This window comes from Salvia hispanica, chromosome 1 (genome assembly GCF_029641045.1).
Source record: "Salvia hispanica isolate PSC_SH4W2 chromosome 1, Shi_PSC_v1, whole genome shotgun sequence".
Taxonomy (NCBI): domain Eukaryota; kingdom Viridiplantae; phylum Streptophyta; class Magnoliopsida; order Lamiales; family Lamiaceae; genus Salvia; species Salvia hispanica.
This window is the reverse complement of record NC_142692.1, coordinates 25,295,477-25,321,229: the sequence shown is the minus strand read 5'-3', so window position 1 is coordinate 25,321,229 and position 25,753 is coordinate 25,295,477. Positions and strand designations below refer to the sequence as shown.

General features: G+C 35.1%; 5 protein-coding genes and 1 non-coding gene across 6 annotated transcripts; 4 read left to right on the top strand and 2 right to left on the bottom strand.

Annotated features, from left to right (window-relative positions):
• Positions 1-2,303: 2,303 nt before the first annotated feature.
• On the top strand, positions 2,304-5,246 carry LOC125220992 (POLAR LOCALIZATION DURING ASYMMETRIC DIVISION AND protein). Its single transcript, XM_089061649.1, is given in 6 exon segments — positions 2,304-2,687; positions 2,690-2,842; positions 3,810-4,258; positions 4,452-4,657; positions 4,659-4,696; positions 4,801-5,246. Coding segments are annotated over 6 exon segments (1,209 nt in total). The 5' UTR covers positions 2,304-2,461; the 3' UTR covers positions 4,938-5,246.
• Positions 5,247-7,698: 2,452 nt separating this feature from the next.
• LOC148933502 (uncharacterized) lies at positions 7,699-8,079 on the top strand. The gene has a single exon (XM_089060373.1). It carries the CDS (start codon positions 7,699-7,701, stop codon positions 8,077-8,079), a length of 381 nt encoding a protein of 126 aa, XP_088916499.1.
• A 5,100-nt stretch (positions 8,080-13,179) lies between these two features.
• LOC125222208 (cell number regulator 8-like) lies at positions 13,180-14,920 on the top strand. Its single transcript, XM_048124706.2, has 3 exons — positions 13,180-13,523; positions 13,983-14,185; positions 14,503-14,920. The coding sequence occupies exons 1-3, from the start codon at positions 13,283-13,285 to the stop codon at positions 14,740-14,742; spliced, it is 684 nt and encodes a 227-aa protein (XP_047980663.1). The 5' UTR covers positions 13,180-13,282; the 3' UTR covers positions 14,743-14,920.
• Positions 14,921-15,291: 371 nt separating this feature from the next.
• LOC125222209 (S1FA-like DNA-binding protein) lies at positions 15,292-17,300 on the bottom strand. Its single transcript, XM_048124707.2, has 2 exons — positions 17,142-17,300; positions 15,292-15,668 (listed from the first exon to the last, which is right to left on the bottom strand). Exons 1-2 carry the CDS (start codon positions 17,163-17,165, stop codon positions 15,459-15,461), a joined length of 234 nt encoding a protein of 77 aa, XP_047980664.1. The 5' UTR covers positions 17,166-17,300; the 3' UTR covers positions 15,292-15,458.
• A 3,059-nt stretch (positions 17,301-20,359) lies between these two features.
• Positions 20,360-21,951, bottom strand: LOC125219871 (peroxidase 21-like). The gene is made up of 3 exons (XM_048121953.2): positions 21,794-21,951; positions 21,532-21,686; positions 20,360-21,280 (listed from the first exon to the last, which is right to left on the bottom strand). Exons 1-3 carry the CDS (start codon positions 21,915-21,917, stop codon positions 20,522-20,524), a joined length of 1,038 nt encoding a protein of 345 aa, XP_047977910.1. The 5' UTR covers positions 21,918-21,951; the 3' UTR covers positions 20,360-20,521.
• Positions 21,952-23,358: 1,407 nt separating this feature from the next.
• TRNAP-AGG (transfer RNA proline (anticodon AGG)) lies at positions 23,359-23,430 on the top strand. Its single transcript has one exon. It is a non-coding gene; the product is annotated as a tRNA-Pro (tRNA).
• Positions 23,431-25,753: the final 2,323 nt, after the last annotated feature.

Sequence of the window (25,753 nt, the reverse complement as noted above, 5' to 3'; positions counted from 1 at the left end):
TTTAATAATAAATATGAGTAAATTTTAAAATAAATTAATTAATGAAGGAGTATATAACATGAACATTTTTGTATATAATAGTTATAGAAAAAAAAATTAAAAAAATAGCTAAAAAATTGAAAGTCTCAGTTATGTATAAATTCTAAAATAAGTTATTAATGAAGTACTATGAAACAGGAACTTTTTGTGTATAATTGATGTAAGAGTATAATAAAACATCATAAAAAATAGTAAAAACACAAATAAAATGATAAAAACCGAAATAACCTTGCCGGGATTCAATCACGGAGCTGGCAGTCGCTAGGCCAAGAAATTTACCACTAGTGCTGGGTGACTATTTAATTCCTTTGAATATAAACTATATAGTAAAGCTTTGAATTGTTGGGGGTTCCATGGGACCCCCAACCCCCTACGTAGGTCCACTTCTGTATGGAGTAATTGGTAAAGTAAGAGAAAGATAAATATATAAAGTTTTTTAAGTATTGTTAGTGAGATTGAGTCCCACACCATTAGAGAGAAGAGAGTTTCCAAAATTGAAAGTTCATACTCTTTGGGGATCAACGAAAAATGAAATAGTGTATACTCTTTAGGGACTTATGGAGTATATTTTGTTTGTTTTAGTTTAATAAATTTTCTTTTGTTGATTTTTATTGTTTGTTTTGTTTAATAAAGTTATCTTTTACAGTACTGTATTTTTCAGACAGGCCTTTTTTGTTATTAATTTAAGATAATAGAGTTCCTTAAATTCATGTAAAAAGTACTCCCTCCGTCCCAAGATAAGTGAGCACAAGCTTTTTGGCACGAGATTTAAGGAAAGAGGGTTTTGTTAGTAAAGTGGAAAGTGAATAAAGTAAAAGAGTGAATAAAATAGAGAGAAAAAGTAAGAGAGAGAATACCAAAAAAGAAAATGGCTCACTTATCTTGGGACGTCCCAAAATAGAATGTGAGTCGCTTATCTTGTGATGGAAGGAATATAGTAATTTAAGACCATAAAGTAATTATCATTGTATTCTCAGGATAAAAATAATCATTAGCGGACAGTGTTATATTGCTAACTCATAACTTAATTGCTAACTACAACTAAATAATAGCCATTAGATATTCAAATTAAGGGCTTAGATCATTAATCCCTAAATGTCAATATGATCAACGAAAAATGTCAATAAGACCATAGGATTAATTCCAAAAAATATCAATAGGGGTATTAATGTCAACTAACTATATGTTTAGTTATAACTAACTTTTAAAAGAAATCCCAAAACTTTAAATTTATATAACATATATCAAATTAAAGATAATTTCATAAGGATTCCAACGATATCCTACATGCATATGTTCCGACGTCAAAATTTGAAAAAAAATTTAAAATTTTTAAATTTTTTCGTACAGCACATAAATGTCAACATACTATATAAAATATGTCAATATAATATATGTAGAATGTCAATATAAGCAATGAGTTAACATTCTTAAAGCATTGTGTTGACATTCTCAAAACATTGTGTTGATATTTTCGAAACACTATATTGACATTTTCATCCAAAACCCTAATTTGAAGTTTTTTTTTATCTTTTTTTATTTTATTAATAAAAACGAAAATTACACGTGGCAAATTGTAGACCACACGTTTTCTAAGATCATATGGCCTTAAATTTGTTATAGTTAGCAATTAAATGATGAGTTAGCAATTGATCACTCCCCAATCACTAACTTTGTAAAATGTATGAATATGTAATATTAGTAAATTTTATTTTTGAGTTGTATTTTCGTTTTTCAAAAAACATTTTTTTAATGTTCATTTGTTTATACATTATTATATTGAATTCCATCTTGAAGTTCTTCGAATGTAATCTAATGGAAAAAAAAATACTTTTTTATTGTATTTATATAAATATATCATAAAATATTATTAAAACTTGTTTTTTTTTTTTAATTTTAAAAAGTATGCATATTTTAGTTTATTTGTTTACCTTTTTTAATTTGAAAAAGTATGCATATTTTAGTTTATTTGTTTACCATTTACTATATTGAATTTCACGGAGCTCTATGAAGAAACATACTAACTAGGAAAAATTATCAAAATAATTTGATAAGATTTAATAGTTATAATCCATAGATAGATTGGGGGAAAAAAAAAAAATTCGCTCTTTATTTATGTAAGTATATAGAAAAAGAAGTTTAAACTTTAAATTATGCAGAGGGTCTTTAGTGGAAGGGCAAGCGGGGATCACGCGACTTTGCATAATATTTTATACTATTTAAATTTGAAATGAGTGATGAAGTATGTGCGGTGTTCTAGTCTGAGATGAATCACATTCTTTTCCACCCAACTCTTCAAGCTTTCCAGACTGACTTAGTAAATGACCCCTCTCACTCTCTCTCTTCAATGCAGCTTTCTTCGCTCCCATTTTCCCTACTTCAAAGCTCGGTAGCTGTCTCTGCGCTTTAATTAAGCACCAAAATGTGGCAATTCATTGTAGCTGCAGGATCTGGGATTTTAGCCAAGAAATTCATTAACCTAGAATCTGCTGGAACTAAATCTTCACTGCCACAAGATTTAGTCTTCGAATCAAACAATACACTCAAAGAAAGCACTAATCAAGAGAAGGCAGTCGACGAGGCTGCGATCTTCAGGTTTTCAAGTCCGGAGATCGTGTCTAAGGAGCTTAGGAAGAATACTCGAAGAGGGGAAAAAAGAAAATTGCTGCTTCGGAAGCCTGTCGGAAAGAGGCGGTGGTGGATCACGTTGGGTTTAAGAGTGGAAAGAGGATTTCTGTTTGCTTGAAGAAGAGGAGAACCGGCAAGCATGCTTCAGGGAAGTGTGAATCTCGTGCTTCAAAAGGTTAGTTGTTTATCAATTGTCATGCAAAATTGTCTAGTTATTCCGTTCAACTCGAACATGATTGTAGCTGCTTTAGGGTTAATATTTACTCATTATATTTAGTAATCTGAGCACAAGTATAAATCTGGAGATTCGAACATGATGGTTTATCAGTCACATCATCTGCAACAAATTTTATGCGAAAACTTTGGCAGCACTGAGTCATTTTCGGGATGGATGTTCACCATGATTGAATACTTTTAGGCGGCGATCGGTTTGATGGATTTGATAGAAATGAGTCTTATAACTGTTGTTTGGTTGGATTTTGATTAAATCTCGCGACAATTTATCTTGAGCAACCAAGCATTATATTTTAGGCACTATTGAGTAGTTTCTAGTTGATCATAAACAACAAAGTGGTAGGAAGAAAATGAGTACTATAAAAAATTCCTGTGCTTTATGCAGTTGGAGTGGCCCAGTGAGGGCCATATTGACATCCTCTTTGCTGAAGAAGCTTTCTATTAGATTTTTGCACTGAATGAGATAAAAATATCATGAATCTGTCTTGCTGGATGTCTTAACATATTCCTTAACCACTTGGTTCGATTTTTTTGACACACATCCACTAAATATATCTATTTTTTATTTTGTGTTTTTTAAAATAATGCTTGTTGGTTTGTGAATACGTAGGTTAGTCTGGTTAGCTCTAAGAGAACCTCAAGCTAGAAACTTAGCCAACTAGTAACCCCAAATTCCTCTATGATTTTGTCGTGAATAGTTCCAACTTTTCTTTCCCTTCCCCTTCTTGTAGATCTTTCCTGATTTCTATTTCTTGCTATAACACCTGAACATTTGAATTCTGTCATTATATTTATGATTAATATTTGCTTGTATAACTTGATGTCCTGTTGTTGGTTCCCTGGTTAATGTCATAATCTATAAACATATTGATATTTGAAGAGTTCCTCAATGTCTTATGCCTTTTCAGATAATTCATTTGGATGGGGAGTTGGTGTTGGGATAATGTATATGGTGTCAGCTGGAACAGCTGAAATCTCTAAGTTGAACTCTGCAATGTGCGTGACGGTAAAAACTGTCGAAGAACTAAAAGCCGAGATCTCAAAAAGGAAAAACTCACAAAACGTGAGTGTCCCAGTTGCTGGGAATGAAGCTGGAACAAATGAGAAGTTTGCTGAAAGCTGTTGCAGAGATCCATCATTCACTATGGTAGCTGCCAAGAGCGAAGAAAATATGAATGCATTTAGTCCTGCTATGACCGATGAAGGTGAATGTGCGAGTAGCATTCTTACGAATAATCAGCATCCTGAGGTGTTGGAAATGCACCAGTTGGAAGCAGAGCTAGAGTCTGAACTTCAGAAACTTCCCTGGTCTGGAATGGAAGCTTCTAGTTCTGATGGAAGAACAGATATCTATGAGGTGAATTATTGATTTATCTAATCCAAATTTGGATCTTAACATAACATCTCACATCTCATACCGTGCAATATATAATGTTCTGATCCATCGTTTTCGTTGATTCATTTTCCTTTTCAGACGTATTAGTATTATAGGGGCAGTGAATGGTTAAATTCATTTTGTTTGAATCTCAATGATACGTGTTCACTTGCAGACTGAAGTGTTGGCTAAAGGAGAAGCGTATGAGAATGCAAGCTCGTATCAATATAATGGTGTGTCGGCAGGTGAACTAGATCAGAAACTGTGTCATTTGCTCGTCGAACAACAGGAAAGCCAAATAATGGAGCTAGAGGCTGAGTTGAATGAGGCACATTCCAAACTCCACCAGAAAGAAACTGAGCTCCAAAAACTTAGAGACTGTGAAACGACTCACGGAGTTTTCGCTAGCCAATGCTTCAGGCACCATAACTCTCCTATCTGTTCTTTCTCATGAGTCAATTCTAGCTTATTCTAGAATGTAAATGGATCCCGATCGGACTTTGAGTTTTGATTTTGTTTTCCAGATGAAGAAGGTGAGAATGAAGAGGTGGATGTGCAGGCAATAACAGATGGAATTGAAGAGAAGAAGGTTGGATGGGAATCAATGGTTGGAATGAAACGAAGCATTGGCTGTACATCATACATTTGCTCTGGTAAATAACAGTTTGATCCCATGGGCAACACCACACCACAGTCATCTGATGCCTGAATGCTGCAAAGACATCTGACATCATTTATGGCTGTCGACACCTTTGTTCTTCTCCATGCAACGTCCCCCCCCCCACCAAACAAAAACGGAAAGAAAAAGAAAAATGTACAACCAAAAAAATGGAGTACTTTAGTAGTACTACTAGTATTTTTTATGAGTAATGATAAACAACCAAATTTTGTACAACCAAAACAAGATCATATTAGTAATTTTGATATGTTAATTAAATATTAAAATACTAAATATAGTTGGTTAACAAATTAAAAACACTTTATTAGTTTTTGGCCTCATTTTCAATTTTTTATTTTTATATTTGAATTATTTCTCTATTATTTTTTAAATTTGAATTAAAATATGCATTAATTATATTTTATGATTAAAAAAAATTTAAAAAATTATACACAAATACCATAATATTATGAACGTTCCCTATACTATATGTATGTCTATGCTTTTTAATTAAATGCATAAATAAATTATATTTTTTCTCAAATAAATTAAATGCATAAATAAATTATATTTTTTCTCAAATAAACCAATTTTTGGTTGTACAAAATTTGGTTGCATAGCTTTATTGATTTTTTATAATTATTTGGTAGTACTATATTTAATCGTTCTTAGTTAAGGGAGCATTTCTTGAGAGAATGAGGACTATTGTAGGTGATGGTGGGGCGAGGATGATGTTATTGACTTTAGGGAAAGTACCAAATATTTGGGCACAAAATACAATGATGAAAGGTTAAGTTTTTTGCATGTCTAATCAGTTGCAGTTGTTTGTAAAGCTTTTTCCTTTTTGTAGGAAATCTTTGCAATCAAATAATTTCCTTCCAATTTATGGCCCTTAAAATTTAGACACGCACCAATGTAGTAATTGAAGAATTTTAAACACACACCCCAACTATGTAAGCTCTGAATTATGTTAACAAACTGCAATTATAAAAAGCAATGAATTATGTCAGCAAATTGCAATTATAAAATTTGTTTGCTTTAAAGATCTATTTTACTACTCTTTCTGCTATTTAAAGATCTCATTTTGATTTTACGCAATTTTTTAAGAAAATTATTTGATTTTATAAAGAAAAATAAGTGAATAAAGTTAATAGAATATTAGTCATACTTTTATATATTGGTTCTATTGTGAAATTTGAGTGTAATAATTTAGAGGAGAGCAAGATTCATTTAATCAAAAATAAAAAGAAGCAAACGAGTCTTTAAATCGCGTACATGCAAAATGACAAAATAGGTCATTATTTTTCCAAAAATATTCTTTTCAGTCCCGTTAGTATTTATTTAGGGTGTACTCCGGAGATATTCAATAGACAATTCTCGTGTAATTCTTCGTCCAGCAGTATCAAATCATACTACATTTTTCTTAATCAGTATGCATAAAACTAACTTAAAGCCGAAATTTTGTTATTTTGTAGACATAAAAGAGTAAAAATGATGAAAGAATAAAAAGGCGGTTTCAAATACCCCACTTTATGAAGAAAATAGATAGGTACTCTAATCCAATAATAGAGGTTAACTGCGTAACTACTGCAAACCTCACTTATAGAGCCTACTCCTTTTTGAATAAATGATGCATATAATTTATACTACTACATGATAGTAGTGTCTTAAACACATTATTAAGGTGACCTAAAAAATTAGGATTGAATCTTGAGATAAGAAATGCCTTTATTTTGTTTGTTTGCTATATTGATAATGTGGTATTGACACGTCACATGTAGACGAGTAACATGTTATTTTCATGTGAAATATTGAATCAAAAAAAATAAAAATGGAATCCTAATCTACAACCATAAATCATTCTAATTCCGGCAGAAGTTCGTTAGGTAAAATTGGATGGACAATGGCACCCCTCCCTCCAAACTCAACGTGTTATGTTTGTTAGTAAGATTGTATTTATAGGGTAATTTTGTAACACACAAACACTAGTAGTAGTTCTTAGTACTCCTCCGTCCCATAGTAGATGTCACACTTGAGAGATGTCACGAGATTTTAGGAGATGCTATTTTGTGTGTCAAGTGGTGAGAGAATATAATTTTATAATTGATGTGATAGGGAACATTTTCCAAAAGAAGAAATGTGGACAAATTAAAAAAAAAAAAGTGTGAAATCTATTATTGGACGAAAGAATTATCTTCTAGGGGAGTTCTAGGGGAGTACAAAGTAGTATATAATTGAAAATTTCTATTGTTTAGAAAAACAAAAACGTCTTATTAAAATACTAATTGATCACAAATCGAAAGTTGCTTCATATAGTTAGTTTTTTATGAAAACAAATGTTACTATTAAAATTTTAAAACATGAAATGAACTTGGATAACAAAACAAAACAAAATAAAAATATACTAGTACATCATATATAGACTGGGCGATAGCCACATTATTTTGCAGAGTAAGCTTAGCCACAAAAGTCGGGTTTTTAAAATATTGGAAAGCAACGTGTTGGGCCACCTACATTACAACCCTTCATATCCGTGCTTGTATATTAAAAAACATATATCCTCTTTCTGTCCCAACTTAATTTATTCTATCCTTTTGAATAAAAAAAAACATATTATAATATTTTGTTTTATGTAGGAGTATCTACTTTATTCATTTATATTAAGTCGCTAAAAATCATTTATAGATTCGTAAATAAAATCAAAGAGGGCATATATATAGTGAGAGAGAAGGGTGGTGCATAATTTAGCAACTGAATTGCAAAAATGAGAGGTATAGCGAAGCCATTATCGAGCCCTAGCCGGGCGGAGAAATTTCCGCCGCCGTTGATGCGCAGCAACGTGAGCAGCCGGTCGCGGTCGAGCCCCATGTTTTACCTCCGCGGCGCCGTCGAAACTAGCCAGGAGCCATCCTCGCCCAAAGTGACCTGCATCGGCCAAGTCCGCAGCTGGTGGCTCTGCAAGTGCGGGTGGAATTACACCAAGAAGGAGGCCGACTCGTTTAGGGCTTTTCCCGATTGCAAAATTGAAAACCTAGGAGTGGAAAAGGAAAGGAAACAACAGGCGCCTAACAATGCGTTAATGTTGACGAGGTGCAGATCCGCTCCCTACAGATCGTCGTCAATTTCAGAAAGACGCCGCCGATGAATTAGCGGCAAGCAGCATGAGGGGAGAAGAATTGGAGAGTTCGGTTGAAGAAATGAAGAAAAGTGTGGTGCTGCTAACGAGATGTAAATCGGAGCCGCCGAGTTAGGGGAAAGGTGATAGGATGATTTTTCCTATCTCCCTCTCTGAGCACTCGTAACAATGAAATTTTGTGAACAATAGCCAAGAAACCAACCCTAACGTGAGGCTAGGGTCTAAGAACGCCAAAGATGAGAAAAAGCGATTTTATTACTTTAATTCTCAATGACTCGATCTAGGGGAATTCTACAATTTATAGAATTCCCCCTACTTGATTCGGACTTACGATTCGGGAAAGAATCAAGAAGAAAACCCGAAAAGATTTGACTCTATCTTGAAAGGTAAATAGTTCTGCAACTAAGGAAATAAATAAAAAACAAATCAAAACAATTCAAAACAAATCTAGTTCTAATACTGGACGAAATCGCGATACTTCGCCGGTCGAGGTGCATTCCTCCTTGGTCGCTCCTTCTTCACCGCGGTGCTCCGGCCTCTGCCTCTCGCTTCCGGCTCCACGATCACGCTCTGCCCAGATACACCAGGCTGCGTGGGCTCATGCAGCTCCTTCTCGTCATCAAACCGAGCATTGTTGAGTAGGGTCGTATCAAAAGGCTTGTAGCTGTTGCCCAACATACTCCTCACCAAAATTCCTAGCTTTTTCTTTTCCAATTTCATAGCTACCAAATTCAATATTCACGCCTATTTTCCTTCTTTTCTCATTCTTTGATTACTTGATGCTGAGCTGAAAGCCTTTCCTTGCATTCAATTATTTTTATTCTTTAGAAAATGTGTTGCAAATAATGTGAACATCTCAACTCCAATTTTTTCAAATGTATGTATGTGTTGATAAATACGTACAGTATTTTTATATTTTGGAGATTAGCAGTTAGATGAATGAGTATAGTAGGAGTAGTAACAAAAATGGTGTGGTGTAGTGAATAGTGATATTGCATTTGGCGCTGGAACTTAGACATTTTATCCACATTTCTTGGATTTCTTTCTTGTTTCTTTGTTATGGCAGACACGATTGTATTTGGATTTTTATTGGAAATTGCGCTTTCAACATTAATATTTCAAAGTTTGTGATAATAACGATGCATTTTTATAAGGATGGTCAATTCCATTCCATACATATGAAATCAAACTTTGGGTGTAATTCCAGTGCTTGAAATTCGGACAAAATGTTGTGATTTCCAAAATATGTGTTACTTGTATGGGTGGATAGATTTGAAATTTGGAATAACCCAATTGGGAAATTTAGAATGGAAGTAAATCGGTTGATATATCACAAATTTTAGATTGAAAATAATTATTACAGCTCATATTACACAGTGTAACCGCTAATTTTAGTAAGTATTATAAATATGTACTAATTTACCCCTGTAGCCGACATAATTATCTACTAAAATACTATCGCCTTAAACAAATTTCCAATATATAATCAGCATAAACTAGTAAAAAAAAAAAAAAAAAAGAAAAAAAAGCATAAACTAGTAAGCACAAACTCTCATGTTAAGGCTCCTTCAGTCCTTCATTATACATTTATACACCTTTTTCAAAAGGATAATTTGATTTGAGTGAAAATATGGCTTGTAAACTTGCTCTATTTTTTTTAGCTTAGTGATAATTGTGCTTTTATAGAATGTCGATCACGAATGCCAAATCTAAATCACTTTCTTTATAAAAGAGCAATTTGACACAAAACGAAAGCCAAATTCCAAACCACCATAATTTATCTTACATAAACTTTTAAAAAATCACAATTAATCATAGATGACCACACGTCACTCCACACAGACAGTATAAATTATAAAATGTTCTTTGGAAAATAATTTGCAGAAATTGTCTCAAGCGAAAAAACAAACTCGTGTTTCTATAAGGAGTAGTATTTATTTTTCTTTCTAAATAAAGAATTATAATGAGCTAAATATAGTAGTAGAAGGAAAATATAGATCTGATAAAAGGAGTATTTTCTAAGCCCAAAATGAAATTCGGTCTTGAGGCCCATATAGAATCCCACGAGGAAAATACAATGCATAATTATGCTAGTCGCATTATGTGCTTTTGTATTTTTCTAAAACAATTATTGTTTGAATTTACAGGAAAAATATATTTGTTAACTAGTACTCCAATAAGAACCGCACTTTCTTTAAACCACGTTTATCGGTTTCTTAAGGCCGACCGTCATATCATTTGCTAATTAAAATATAAATAAATAACATGGTCTCTCTCTTTGATCTCGGTCCCGTGAAAGCCAACCTCCATCTACTTGACCGTTCAGCAGTTCAACTTATTTAATAAATCACCTAATGAGATTGTGCCAAATCAATCTAATTATCTTGTAAGTTGACACTTGTTAAAAAAAATTATGTCTTTATATTAAAAATTTATATATTATATTAAAAAATTATGTTCTTACTAAAATTGAAAAGAGAGCAGTGTCACCAGATTTTTTCAGCTTAGAGCACTCCCAATGGAGTTCCCTAAAAACTCCCTTATTTCTCCCTAACTCCTGCCACATCAGCGCCACATCAGCACCAAAATTTATCCCCAGTTTTTAGCCAAGTGCTACATTGGTTTCTCCCTTATTTCTCCCTTATTTCTCCCTAACTCAACATTTCATTTTTACATCATTATTTTTTATATTATTTAATTTTCCCTACAAATGTATTTAATAAATAGACTAATAATGAACAATTCATCGTTGTATTAATCATTGGAAAATATAATACAACGAGAAAAAAAAAACTACAAATAAAAAACGCAAATAAACAAAGATTTAAAAAAAAAAAATCTAAGACGGAGGGGCCGGAGGGGCGTCGGGATCGAGCCCCAGCGTACTCTGCAGGTGTTGGATGCATTTCCAGAGGGCCGCCTTTTCTTCAGGGGTCCCGCCGCCGGTGAAGTACAGCGTGTACATCTGGGTCAGATTGGCGACATTGCTCGAATAAGTGGCTTTTTCTAAGTCGATGACGGATTCCGACGCGACTTCCGACGTTGCGCCCTTCCCCTTCCGCCTCCCCTTCGCCTTCTTCACTCCCTCCGGGCGCTCGTGCGGACCATCCCCACTCAAGTCGATGTGGGCCGCGCTCCCCTCGCTCTCCGAAACGCTAAGTCGCGAGCGCACCGATTTCCCGTGCAGCGCGTCGTGCATTCCCGTCCGGAATTTGGGGAGATCCTTCAGCTTATCGTAGATGTTCCAATACTTGAAGCCCTTCGTCGACAAGTACTGGCTACTATACATCCGGATGGCCTCATCTCGGACCATGTGCTCGTTCTGGCCACTCGTCATGTGAGTCATCAAGTTAGAATAAATACCGTTGAAGTGCCCGCAGTCCCTCATGAGGCGCTCCCAATGCCGACGGATCGCCTCGCTGCCATGGTCCTTCATTGAGGCAGTCTTGTGGCTCCTGTACTTCGCGGCAATCCGCTCCCAGAATATGATCTCAGTCTGGTAGTTGCTGCGCTCCGCGTCCTGTGACGTGTCCGCCCAGCAGTCGGCTATCAGCTCGGACTCTTGCAGAGTGTAAGTAGTCCTTACCCGCTTCGGCCTCTCATCGGAACCCGTATCAGTCGCAGCCGACGACGCCGGCGCCTTCCCCCTCCCGCTCCTAGAAGGCGGCTCGGTGGGCGTTTCTTCCACCTCGAAGTCCTCCGCGCTCAGTGTCGCGGCCTGAGATTCTTGGTCGCCTGGGGTTGATCCGGGGGTGTCGAACTGGGGCCGATACACATCGTCGGCTGGAAAGGGCATTCTGCCGGCAGAGTTGAAGTACGGAGAAAGTCTCCGCGCCGGAGGAGTCTGCAAAGGAGACGGACCCCCGTATGGAAGTTGGCCGGGAGGAGAACCCATCGCCAACAACGACTGCATCCACTGCTCGTTTGCTTCATCCGTGTTGGGAATTTGTGAACTCGACTCTTTCCCCTTACCCTTATCCTTACCCGATCGGGAACTTTTCTTCCAAAAGCTCATAATTTTGATGAAAATTGAAGATTGGGAGAAGAGATTGAAAATGGAGAGAATGAAGATTGTGGGTGATGAATGGAGGAAGTGGAGGAAATATTTATAGGGGTGGAATGTAAAATAGCCGTTGGGTTCAAAAAAAAAAAAAAAAAATTTTAATTATCGCCGATTATCGCCGAGCGTCGCCACAGTGGCCGGCGATCGCTCGGCGATAATCCGGCGTTAGAACGCCACTCGGCGAAGCAACGGCAACATTATCGCCGAATTATCGCCGACTTCGCCACAATGGCCGGCGATAATTCGGCGATAACCGGCGATTTATCGCCGAGAATTCGCCACCTCCATTGGGAATGCTCTTAGTGATAATATGTTTACAGATTTGTGCTTTTTACCCACTTACTGATATGATAAAGGATAAGTCTAACTTTAAACATGAGTGTTTTCATAAATATATACTATATTTTCTAATTTTCAATAATGATATTATGGTAGTATATTACTTAATACCTAATAAATGGACTTTGCTTTCAAATTTATAACACTCATTTATTAGGTGCCAAAAACCTCGACAATTAAAATATGTGTAGACTATAGTGTTAGGTACATACACTTTATTTAGGATTTTAAGACTACTCTAAAATAGTTAGAATGTTGAGATCAGAGAAATCGATTGATGGTACGTTTTATAGGATATTTATTTTACATAATGATAAGAGAGATTACAGAATTTTTTATTTAAGGTATGAATAAATTATATCAACTCAAATAATAAGAATTATCAATTATTTTAAGATATTCCAACATTCGTATTCTCCAAATTAAACAATGAGTTTAATCCATACGTAAATATTTCCTTATTAGGAGTAGGATTTTCTATAATAAAGAAACAGTAAATCATTTTCATTTAAGAGTGATGATTGGGATCAAACAATCTGTGAATATAATCTAAAAGGTAAGTAATTATATATCTGGTTTTTTTGGGGCAGATTATTCATAAAGAACAAATTGTAAGTACCCATAATGAAGGCTCGTCTACGTCTTCCACGCGGCTTCAAAATAATATTAAATTATTATAAATACTAAATTAATACAAAGAGGTGTCGGTTGGGTTTAGACTTTAGACTTTGGGGGATACTGAAATCAGAGATTGTTCATAAAATTTTAGGAATCCCATTTGCCATTTGCCATACATCATCATCCGCGAAAATGGCGAATTCATCGGAATCCAATCCTCTTTTACCCAAACAAGAAGAAGTTGAGATGAAAATTGAGAAGAAATCCGTCGGCAAGAATATCGAAGCTCCGGTTTCTGCGGCGATTTCGGTCGGATGGACCGCCGATGGGCTACCGGTGGCTGAATCCACGACGGAGAGGACCCGGTGGGATTCTGGCCTCTTATCTTGTCTTGGGAGGAATGATGAATTCTGCAGTAGTGATCTTGAAGTTTGTGAGTATTCTGTTTTCTTTTCTTGGTTTTTTTTTTTTTGCATTGATACCTAATTGTATGCTGAGAAAACTGAGAAGTTTGGTGATCTGGTGTTTTTTTTTTTTGGGTTTGTGGGTTTGATGTTGATTGTAGATTTTAGATCTACTTTCAAGGGGGTAAGAAATTAAAAAAGGTTGGATGTGTATTTGTGAATGAATTTGTTGAGGTGCACTGGTAATCTTCAGATTAGATGGCTACCCAAAAGTCAAAAGGTACTATGAAATGCGATCATGGGATATCCTATTGTATTGTCTTAGGTTATTTGAACAATTTGAGATAACCTTTGCTGGATTCATATTCGATTGGAAGGGAAGATTGGAGAAATCCCTGTGATTAAGATATAAATACTTAATCATGCATTTTGGTATACTTGTGTCTTTGAGTTGTACATGGCTTTATGATAGATGGAATGCTGGGCAGGTTTGTTGGGTAGTGTGGCTCCTTGTGTGCTTTATGGGAGCAATGTGGAGAGGCTTGGATCTTCTCCTGGTACATTTGCTAATCACTGCTTGCCTTACACTGGTCTCTACCTTATGGGGAATACCTTTTTCGGCTGGAATTGTCTTGCCCCGTGGTTCTCTTATCCCATCCGTACAGCCATTCGCCGCAAGTTTAATTTAGAGGTGACCAATCTAATTATAGTCTACTTTTCAAACTATGATATGAACCTGCTACAAGTTTGTGATGAATGTCACTCAAGTGCAAACTTTAGCCTTGCAAAAAATTTTTTGTGCTATTACATGGAGATATTCACTCTGCTCTATTTTCTTGGTGTCAATTAGAAAATCTTGTTTACTTTCTTGTTAGGATAGTTTGAATAATCAGGTGACCTTTGTTATTATGTGAGAGAGAGAGAGCATCCCTGCTTGTATTGATTATTCATATATATGTGGAATTTAATTTGAGAAGAGCAGTGGATCTTATAATACTTGCACAACAGGGAAGTAGTGAGGCACTTGCAAGATCATGTGGGTGCTGTGGAAGCTCTGTAGAGGATGAAGTTCAACGTGAGCAATGTGAGACGGCCTGTGACTTTGCTACCCATGTCTTCTGTCATGCATGTGCCCTTTGCCAGGAGGGGCGTGAGATCCGCCGCAGGCTTCCACATCCCGGCTTCAATGCCCAGCCATTCGTAGTCATGATTCCACCCGGGGAACAAACTATGGGCCGTCAAGTATAGAAACTTTTGGGCATTAAGAGAAACCGTCTACTTTTATACAATTGTGATGAGACCTCCTTTTTAATTGTATGTCTGTGTCAAGTGTGGTTTTCTTGGTCAATTGTTATGTGTATAAGCCCTTCATCGGCAGGATGTGCGAATTATTGAAATATACTAATATACAGACTTTCTGGTTAAATTATTTTCATATTGCTAGGAATTGGTGGTTTGTTTCATCTCTGCATGATAGGATTGGTTACTTGAAAAGTACTAGTAGTACTAACATTTGTTAAAACTCGAGTCTTCCTAATTCCCAAATGGTGAAGTATATACTTAAAACTCACGGGAATTTTTAATGCAGATATGTCACTATTAGATTACACTTGAGTTCATATTTATTTCATATTGAAATCATTTTCAGAAAATTCTGATCTAAAAAAAATATGGAAGTTGACAGTTCTGCATTTCTAAATTACTAGAAATTAGTTAACCCTCCCATGTACAAGATGCCTAATTAGTGAGGATAAAAATGGCCTATTTTGATTTGTCCAAGGTAAGGAGATACGCAAGTTAAAGCCTTTTTAACATGCTTGCTTCCACACAATTACGAGGAACAAATAAACAATAGTCTTAGGTTCTAAATATAAAGGTGAAGTTGTATGATGGAAGAGTGAAAAGAGGCTATCTAGACAAAAGTCGTCAACAACAGGCATACATCAGCACCATTACCAAATGTTCTACTCGCCTGGTGCTGATACACCTTGCTTCAATTTTTCCCTCTTCATCTTCTTCTTCGAGATGGGCTTCTTTCTCTTCGGAGGAAGTGTTTTTTGGGCATACATGTAGAGCGCATAATTGCCAACAAGGAATGCCAACACTAGCCCACCAACAACAAGCAACACAATCAATCCTGGATTGAATCCTTTGGCTTCCGGGACCACATTTTTCTGCCCATCAAACACACCAGACATTTAAATTAATGTTAGAAATTAGCCATGTTACATGATGTTCTGTGTCAAAGACAGTAAGGGTACATGCAGACACAAATTGCAGCTAACTATCCATGAATTGGATCCAAAGTCCAAACACAAGAGCTTTGAATTAGAATATCAAATCACTACTTTTACTACCATTAACCTATCTTTTACTCCTTTCATGAGAACCAAAGGTAACAACCTTAATCTCATTCCATCTTCCTGAACATTATATACGTCATCTCTGTCAAAAATTTAATCTACACAAAACAAGCTAAAGCAGTGATAGACAATAAGAAAAACATTAAAAAATGAAGATTCGACTATATTCAGCCTAATTGCCAGTGTATTTGGACCGAGCCTGCCAAAAAAGAGTCAAATACACAAGAAGGTGGGGGTGTTTTTCTGCCTTATATTAGATAGACTACTACTTGTGTTTATGAGAAAATTAGAAAGAATGAAGAACTGAACTAGGATGAGATGCTGAGAGAGAGACTTGAGACTTGGGCTAAAATTGAAGAAAGTGCAGAAGAGATTGGACCTATTTCCAGAGAATCAATGGATTCTTACTATCTAATGACAGATTCTTGGCGGCGTAACTCGAATTGTTAGCTTCCCAGTGCTACAATGAACTTATAGAATGTGGTTTTAGAGAGTGACAGATCTTTCTAGACTCTAGTGCACACTTTATTTGTTGCGAGGACAACGTATCTTGGCTCCTTGAGATTGCATCTAAAGTAACGAGCTTATCAAGTTCCTATCTTTGATCCACGATCTAGTGATTTTACTAGGTTTTACATGTGCAATATTGAATGTGTTCATTGTTTTAGGTAATAGTGTTTGTCACAATCATTTGGTGCAATATCTCAATAGGGCATTTCATGAATTATACTCCCTCCATCCCTTAAAAGTATGGACTCTTTCCTTTTTAATCCGTTCCTGAAAAGTATGAACTTTCTAATTTCGAAAACTCCTTTCTCTCTAATGAGATGAGACTCGTTCTACACTAAAAATACTTTAAAACTATTTTCTTCTTATCTCTTACTTTACCAATTATGCATTAAAACCCATGTCGAACCAAATGTTCATACTTTTCAGGGACAGAGGGGTACCATGTTCGAAAATAGCTGGATAGTAGTAATTTTTTTCCAGCTGCATTTTTGGCTCAATTAATAAACACCTCATTCTCTTTCAGACATGAATATTCAACCCAATCTTCAAACAAACACATTATTTCCATGAAACTCAAATGCAAGCAAAACATAACAACATGAACACGCCAATTATAATAACTCTTCTCTAAAACCCCAAAAATCTCAACATACCAGACCCCATAGTAAATGGAAATTCGCAGATCACTTTGATATAGGTATAACATAATTGCAAAAAAAATCAGATCTATCGAAATCAAACAAAATCGAAGAGAGATCGGAGATAAAGAAGTACCGACTGATCTTGATCGAAATCCATCGGTAATTTAGGGTGAAAACTCCAAAGATGGAAACTGGAAAGGAAAAGAAAGACGAGTTCTAAACCGAAGGAGGAGGAAATTTAGAGCGAATGCGCGTGAAATTGACAAGTGTCATAAATTGGGACTGAAGTTTGTGCAATTCTAGAACAGCCCAATCGGAATTTATACATTTGATCCTTTACTTTCAAGATGTTGTGTTTTACCCTACAATTCTCAAAATTCTTAAATAATATCCTTTAACAAGATTTAGGTATAAATTTTAATAAAATAAAAAATGTAGAAGTATTACTAATTTTTTTAAAAATTATGGGACTGAGGATTAATTTGCGAACGTTAGCTATTAGTTGAGTGTTTCGCATTGATTATTATTGATTGAGCGAATTAATTCAATTTCCAATATGCTAACTCTTATCAGAACTGGTTTGACCTTTTTATTCCGGCTAAATTTCTTAGAAAGCAATATTAAATGGCATGATAATAACATAACTATTTAAAATCCTATTGTCAATCAGTAACCTAAATGAATTATAGAATCCTCATCTTATGCAAAACTGAGATTGTAAATTAATAATATTTCCACTACTTAGAAAGTTTGAGTTAGAAAGCTTAATGACTATTTGAATTCTTCAAAAAAGTTGGATGCTATTTAACGAATTGTTTTTTGATATGAAGGACGAGCTTTAGGATGTTTTGAATAATTATTTTATGCAAAGGATGTAAATGCATTTAAGAAAAATTATTAAATGGTCTTTCATTTTGAACCCATTTAATTTATGTATTTGTCATTATTTTTATGTATTGCTTAAATGATTTTGGCTAAACAATATGGCGTGCGAGTTTTAAAATAAATTCAGCCTACGCAAATATGATTTCTTCATATGTTTGACTTTACTATCATATTATATTATATTTATATTTATATTTATTATCATTATATAAATGGTTACACTAATTAAGGAGTAATATAATATTTATTATCATTATCATAGGTTTGTGTTAAAATGACAACTCCTCTTAAAGTGACACCGTGACACCACTTATATAGCAATATTATAAACGCTACAAAACAATATTACAAACACTACACAACAATATAGATTGCTGGATAAAGAGCAACGAATTGCTAGCCGTCTTTTTCAGATTATTTATTTATTTTTTTTGCCACGTGGCAGCTTATTATTCGTCCACATGTACAAATGATTGGCTAGGAATAGTGGTATGGTGTTATTTTAAGGGGTGGTGACACCCTAACATGCCCCCATTATCATATTTATATTTATATTTATATTTATATTTATATTTATATTTATTATCATTATAAGCAATTTATAAATGGTTACACTAATTAAGGAGTAATATTATAAGTGCTAATATAATTTCATCACAATAAACACCGTTGAACGGTTACAATTAATATTAAATAATATAATAAATATATACTCCACAAATTAGCCGTTACTGTTAGCTGATTAGAAGAGTTGTATAGTATAGTAATAGTATATTTTATTAATTATTAATTATTAATGGAATAAAGTCAAACATTGTTTAGTCCACAAATTATTAGTATTACATAATTAATGGAATTAGCGTTACACTAATTTGTAACCGCCGCATCAATAGAAACGTACTAAAAATTATTGAAATAGATTCTTTATATATTTTGGACCCTTATTACTCACTTTCTCATTGCTTCTCCTGTTAAACTTTTCAATACAATTTGTAATTTGTAATCTGCAATCTAGCATAACTTCATCAATCATCAAAGTTCCATGTGTTTTTTGTTTTGAAATGACCAAACTCGGAGACAAGTCAAATATCGTCAGCTTGGAATGCATTTTCCAGGACCGCATGGTAGGTGTTTTGTCATTTCTTATCTTATCAGTTTCTAACTTTGTTTTGTTATATCACAGTGTATTTCATTGCTTTTATATGATTCTGATGGATCTTGCTATAACGCAGGATATTGAGAAGTTCAATATTGTCGGGATGTTGCCAGCATATATAGGAGAAACGATGAAACTTAAAACGTTTTTAGTAGAATATTTTATGCGTGATTGAATTTGTTGTTCATACCTATTTTAATTTGAAAATTGTACACACTCTTTGAGTTAGGTATCATGAGATCTTTAGACTGATTTCGAGATTACTCATATTTGTTAGGATCCTATTTTAGAATATTGGTGATGCTTTATGTATATGTTTTTTGGATATTATTAAATTAAAGTCAAGAAATTCAAATGTGTTATAAAGTTAATATTTATTACTCCCTCCGTTCAACAAAAATATGCACTTTTGGTTAGATATGAGTTTTAATCCACAATTGATCAAGTAAGAGAGTGATAAAAAGAAAAAGTTAATAAAATATTATTAGTGGAAAATGAGTCTCATCTTATTAGAAGACATTTAAAACTAAAAAGTGTATATTCTTGTGAGACAGAAGAAGAAGTACATTTTTTATGCAATTTCTCATTCAGCAATAATTTATCATAAGCGGTTTGAACCTTTTGACATCTTAATTAAATATGTGTATAGATTTCTAAAGTTACTTTATTTATGTTTTTGGAATTGAATTTAAATTGTGCTTGGTTGATTTCTAAAGTTGCGTTATTAGGTTTTTGGAATTGTACATTTAAATTGGTTTGTATATTTGTGATTTTTAATCCTTTAATAATTTAATAATATCTGATTTTAAGTAATTAATTCAAAATATGAATTCACAATGATGAAATTAGTCGAGTCGCGTGCGCACGGGTGTGATACCAGTGAATACTAATGTACACCATTCCCCAAGCAGCCAACGACAATGTGCATTGGCATTAATTATGAAAATGAAAATCAAAGCGACATAATATTTTGATCAATCATCAGAACGCATTCATGAGTTTGGAAAAAAAACCAATATATTGTTAGTATAAGCCCATACTATAATTAATAATAGTAATAATCACCCAACAAAAATTAACAAGAGAGAAATACATACATTTTCTGCATCTCATAAATTCCTAGCACTGTGAAAATGTCTCTGTTTCCAGAGTCACACCGTCGTGAGTGTGACGAGGAAGATGCAATTTATTCATTACTATATATTTCCAAAGAAAAATGTTACTCATCCACCCTAGATGACTCGAACATCCGATCTAATGGATGGATGAAAAAACGTGTTACCAAGTGAGTTGCGCTTCATCGTCTGATATATTCGTTAATTTCCCCATCATTTTGTTGTGTCTGGATTCTCCCAGCAAATAAAAATGGTAAATTGCTTACATACCTTTTCTTTTTTGTTAGATGGTTCATGTGGCAGTAATAATTGTTACTCCATATGCAATAGCTTTATTAATAAAACTAAAACAATGCCTTAAATGTTGACAAATCGACAATCCTTCCTAATCTCTCCCTGATCCCCAGTGAGAGGATTATTCTCGGACAAAATGAGGAAAGCCTTGGCGAACTGATCACGGAAATATCCATTATCCGCAGCCATCTTCTCCACAAACGGGCGAGTTTTTGGATCCGAAACCAACTGCTGGTCCACCACCAACAGCCCCTTGTGCTTCAGTACGTTCTTGTAGTAATTGTTGTCCAGCACCATCGGCGTTTCCGGGTCATTTCTCGAGTAAAACACTCCGTTCGGATCCGGGTGCGGTGACGGGCACCGCTTCTTCAGGTACTCCGCGTAGGCCGGGTCGAGGGTCGGGTCGACGCTCGGGTAGAGCCTGTGGACGAGGTTGACGCAGTGGACCCGGCCGACCGAGTGGGCGCCTAGCAGAGCAACTGCTCCTTCGGTGTCGATGCCCATGGCTTGGAAGGTGGAAAGGACTGCTGAAACGGTGTCATTGTGGTTGGGGATGGAGCTGTCTACTTGTGCTGCGTAGCTCTGCTTGCTGTCTCTTCTGCCGGTCTTCATCGCTACAAATGGCCCTCCCAGCATGAGCGCTCCGTCTCTCGCGGAGAGAGCCACGATATCAGCGCACGAGACGGTGCCCGGGCACTCCTTCTCCAGGCCGGCTTTGATCTTTTCAATGTACTTGAAGTTTCTCATCCCGAAACTCCTCGACGTTGCCTTCTCCGATTTTATGCCGTTTGCAGCCTCCAACAGCAGCGATGCGTCGCATGACTGTTGTTTTTATATATAGGTGTGCGATCAATGCATAACTAATTTTAAACGCAGAACGCAGAACGTAAAAGATACTACTAGATCTTTATAAGAGAACACCTGAGTTATTTTTAGATCGTTTAATTAATCTTAAAATCTGAATTTCCTATAATGAACTTAACACGAAGTAAAATGATCTTAGGTGTTCTGATCTTTTATTTTGTGTTCTGGGGGTGCATTGAGTTTAGCGCGAAATGGCTGAGTGTGTGTACCTTAACAGCGCAATCGTGGAAGAGATTTCGGATCCAGGAAATGGCGGTGTTTCCGTGCTCGTGATAAAGGGCGGTGACTTGCTCCTTTACTATTTCTTCTGCTCTCGGGCAGCTCTCTGAGTAGTAATTGCGCCGAATCGCAGCTTCACATTCGCCTTCATATACAAACATACTCACTTTGGTAAGAGTAAACAAATTGTAATAGTAAAACTATTGTGCAAGTGGTAATGATAATAATAAAAGATAAAAAAAAAAGAGTTACCAGAATGAAATTGGAAGAGCAACGGTATTAACAGAAAGATGAAAGCTGATGCCATCTTTGGTTTACGCAGAAATATGAAGTGATGATGTTCTCTGGTTACAAAGTTATAATTGAGGAGGTGCATATATATAGGGGAACACTAAGGTGGAATTTATTATCCACCACCTTCTGGCCACTTCTCACCACGATTAAAATTTGGTTTCCCCACCAATTCAATCCACTATAACTCTTTTTAATTCTGGAAATCTTGATTTATTAAAATACCATGCTAATTATAATAGTAGAGAGATCTTTTGGCATGTTACTGACAAATTTCATTAATATTTTTAATTCCATTGAAGTCAATTTCATTTCCGGATAAACTAAAGAGGTTAATTCCTTAAATAATGAAACTACATCACTAGTCACTTTGCTTAGACGTTAGACTAAATGAACTCAATAATAGCATCACCAATGACGAAGATGTAGTGATAATTGAGTTCACGGATCATTTAGAATATTTAAATTAAATAAAAAAAATTAAAACTAAGACAAGTTGGCTGAATGCTGGGTTGACTGTTGAATTCGGGATCTGAAGCATTATATTTATTGGCCACCGCTGCCCAATTAGGCATTGACTAGATGATTGACATTTTGAAACTAGTGGTGGGAATTCAATTAATATGCATTATAAATATTTAGTAAATCTTGGTTTCATATATCATATGTTCCTTCTCCGCCCGAAGCAAGATAATCTTTTCATCAAATAGAGAACAAGATTGACAAAGAAAAGAAAATAAATTGATACTAAAAGAGATTAAAATTTGTTTAGGCCCTAATCTCTCCAATTAAAGGTGCCAATTTTCGCATGATGTGCTTTCAAGAGTAAATCAGTGTGAATGTAAGATATCCAATATATAAGGGGGCGTGCACTTACTAAATCTCTAATAAAGTTTATTTCAAATAATCTCAAATTGTTGAATGCTGAAGAAGTAATATACATTACGTGTACCAATAATTAACATTATTCAAAAGTAAGAAGAAAAAATGGAATAACTTATGGAGCGGAGTTGTAACAGAAAATATGGCACATTAATTGGTCGGCTCATTTTGTAGCATTGAGTGCTTAAATAATCACACTCAGTTCTCGCTTCAATTCGAATCATCAATATGTCTAAACTTGGTAATTTTGAATACGTGCATGCAGATAGATAATTTTGCTTGAAAAATAAAAAGTGATGATAATTATAAACTATGACAGTTGGGGATATTCCCAAACTGATATATGTTGCTCGAAAAACAAAAAATCATGATATTTTAAACCATGCAGACACTATGGGGATATTCCAAAACTGATTAATTTTGCTAGAAAATAAAAAATTACTGTATGAGGAGTAGTATTTTTAATCATGCTGAAACTATGACGGTTGGGTATTCCTACACTGATTAATTTGCATAAAAAACAAAAAGTTATTTTTTTAAACCATGCAGAAACTATGATAGTTATTAGCTGGGGATAATCATAAAACTGATTTCCTTTTTTCTTATTTGATAATTTAATAATGATAATGATTTTTAACAGAAATGGGCATTTGGTCTAGTGGTATGATTCTCGCTTAGGGTGCGAGAGGTCCCGAGTTCAATTCTCGGAATGCCCCTTTAAATTTTTACTTCAAATTAGGTAAGTTATTTAATTTGCTGTAAGTTTGATTTAATTTGAATATATAAAAGTGTAAAATACAAAATACTTATATCTAATGAAAATTCCGGAATTCCCCTTTTTTACTTGTTACTTTCAAATTAGTCAAGTAATTTTGTTTGCCGTAAGTTTATAATTAAATTATTAGATACAAAACACTAATGAAAATTACACAGTTTTCAAATTATAGACAAAAGACATCACCAATCTTATAGTAATATATAAAAACTACCCATTTCTAAGATAAGTGGACAACTTTGCCGTTAAAAATCGAAACAAAAAATAAAAACAATATCTGGAATCATATTTTATGATATAAAAAAAAGTGAAAAATCCAAAGATGTTGATCAGCGAACCAAGACTCGTCAATTGATATACTAGTAGAGTAGTAGTACTATATACTCTCCCCTCCCATATAATTTGACCTATCCCATATAATTTGACCTAGTATTCCATTTTGGGTCGTCCCACATGATTTGTCCCATTTCACTTTTACTATTTTTGGTAGTGGACCCCATATTCCACTAACTCATTTCTATTCACATTTTATTATAAAACTAATACTTTAAAAATATAACCCACATCCCACCAACCTTTTTAACTTACTTTCCATTAGATTTCTTAAAACCCATGCGGGGTCAAAGTGTCCCAAATTATTTGGAACGGAGAGAGTATTTTAATTATTTTTCTTTGTTTGAGAAACTTACATTGATTACTAATTTACTACTACTTCGCTAAAACGTAAAGATCAACAATGAAAGAATGTTTGATTCTATTCACCCTATTAATCCGTCAATATCAACATTGTTGAATATTTTCCTTATTCGAAAATGAGAATGGGCCTGCCTCATATTCGGCCTGCTTTTAAATATGGTCTTCAAATCTTGTGTACATAATTGATTAATTGAGTACTAGTAGAATCTCGATTAGTTCAACAGTGGTTACGTTTTTTTGTCCATTAAAGAATCCTATTGTTACAAACTGGTGGGTTGGTGCATGAAGAAGATTTGACAGGGTTTGTCTTAGGCTCGTGAGTGGGCAGTAGAGGCAGAGAAAGTCCGATTACTGTGGAAGATCGTGAATGTGGTGCAACATGTGACGAAATTGAGATAGCATGCGATAGGGGAGCTAGCGGGCAGCAATATTTCAGCACGATTGAGAGATCTAACTTCAAAAAATCTCTTGATTTAGCAGCGGAATTTAGCAACGGATAATCATCCGACATTAATACTAGCGGATTCTGTAACAGAATGTCCGCTGCAATCGTCAGTAGGAGATTTAGTAGCGGAGGAGTGGTAACCAATGTGGCCCCCAAAGATTGCAAGGCAATTCAGCCGAGGAGTGGTAAAAGCTATGAGGGTACATGATAGGATTGATAATCCTATCGAGGAGATTAGAGCACCGATTTGTGGAAGTATGTAATGAAAACCAGAAAAATAAACCTAGCAGCAACTAGGTCAAGCTTTGGGGTTTCGAGAACTGAATTTTATTTCATATTTCTCGATGTTTTTGACCTCTAATGGATCCTAGTATTTATAGGATCCGGACCCTGCTTGATTCGACTCTACGATTAGGAAAAGAATCAAGAAGAAAATCCAAAAAGATTTTTATAAATCCTATTCTAAAACAACGTTCAATCAAAAAGGAAAACAAGTATAAAGTAAAAGATAATCATAAAGATTTTCTACTTAAAACTATAATCTTTGTATCTTGCTCGGCAAGTCTTCTTCCTCTTGGACCGAGCGGAGGCCGCAACCGCTTGGGCTTGGTCGCGTGGCTCAATTGTCTCGGCTGCTGGGATGCTCTTCTCGGTTGTTATTCGTGGCTTGCGTGATGTCGTTGTTGGAGGCGTATCAAAGTCCCTATCAACTCCCCCACCGTTAAAATTCACCTTATCCCCAAGGTGAGAACCAAGGATGACAGACAATACGTCAACAATATGCACTAAATAATCACCACTAAAAGTATATTGATGCTCTACCTTTCTAGTAAGCAAGGTGAATGCCGGAAGGACTTCAAATTGTAGACCGAACGCAGCCAATGGCGGTGCATCCACAAATAACATATCCAAAGCAAATTGTGGCAGCTTTATTGTTGGAACTAGGATATACCATGTTTTATCCACAACACATTGGTACATGGAACTTAAAGGCACAAGATTGCTGTAGCAAAAACCAGCATCAACCTTAGTAGGATTGTATGGTTAAATATAGGCTTTCGACGCTGGTGGTCCCTCTGCATTCAAAAGGAACTTAAAGGAATTTACTTCACCTCTAACCAAC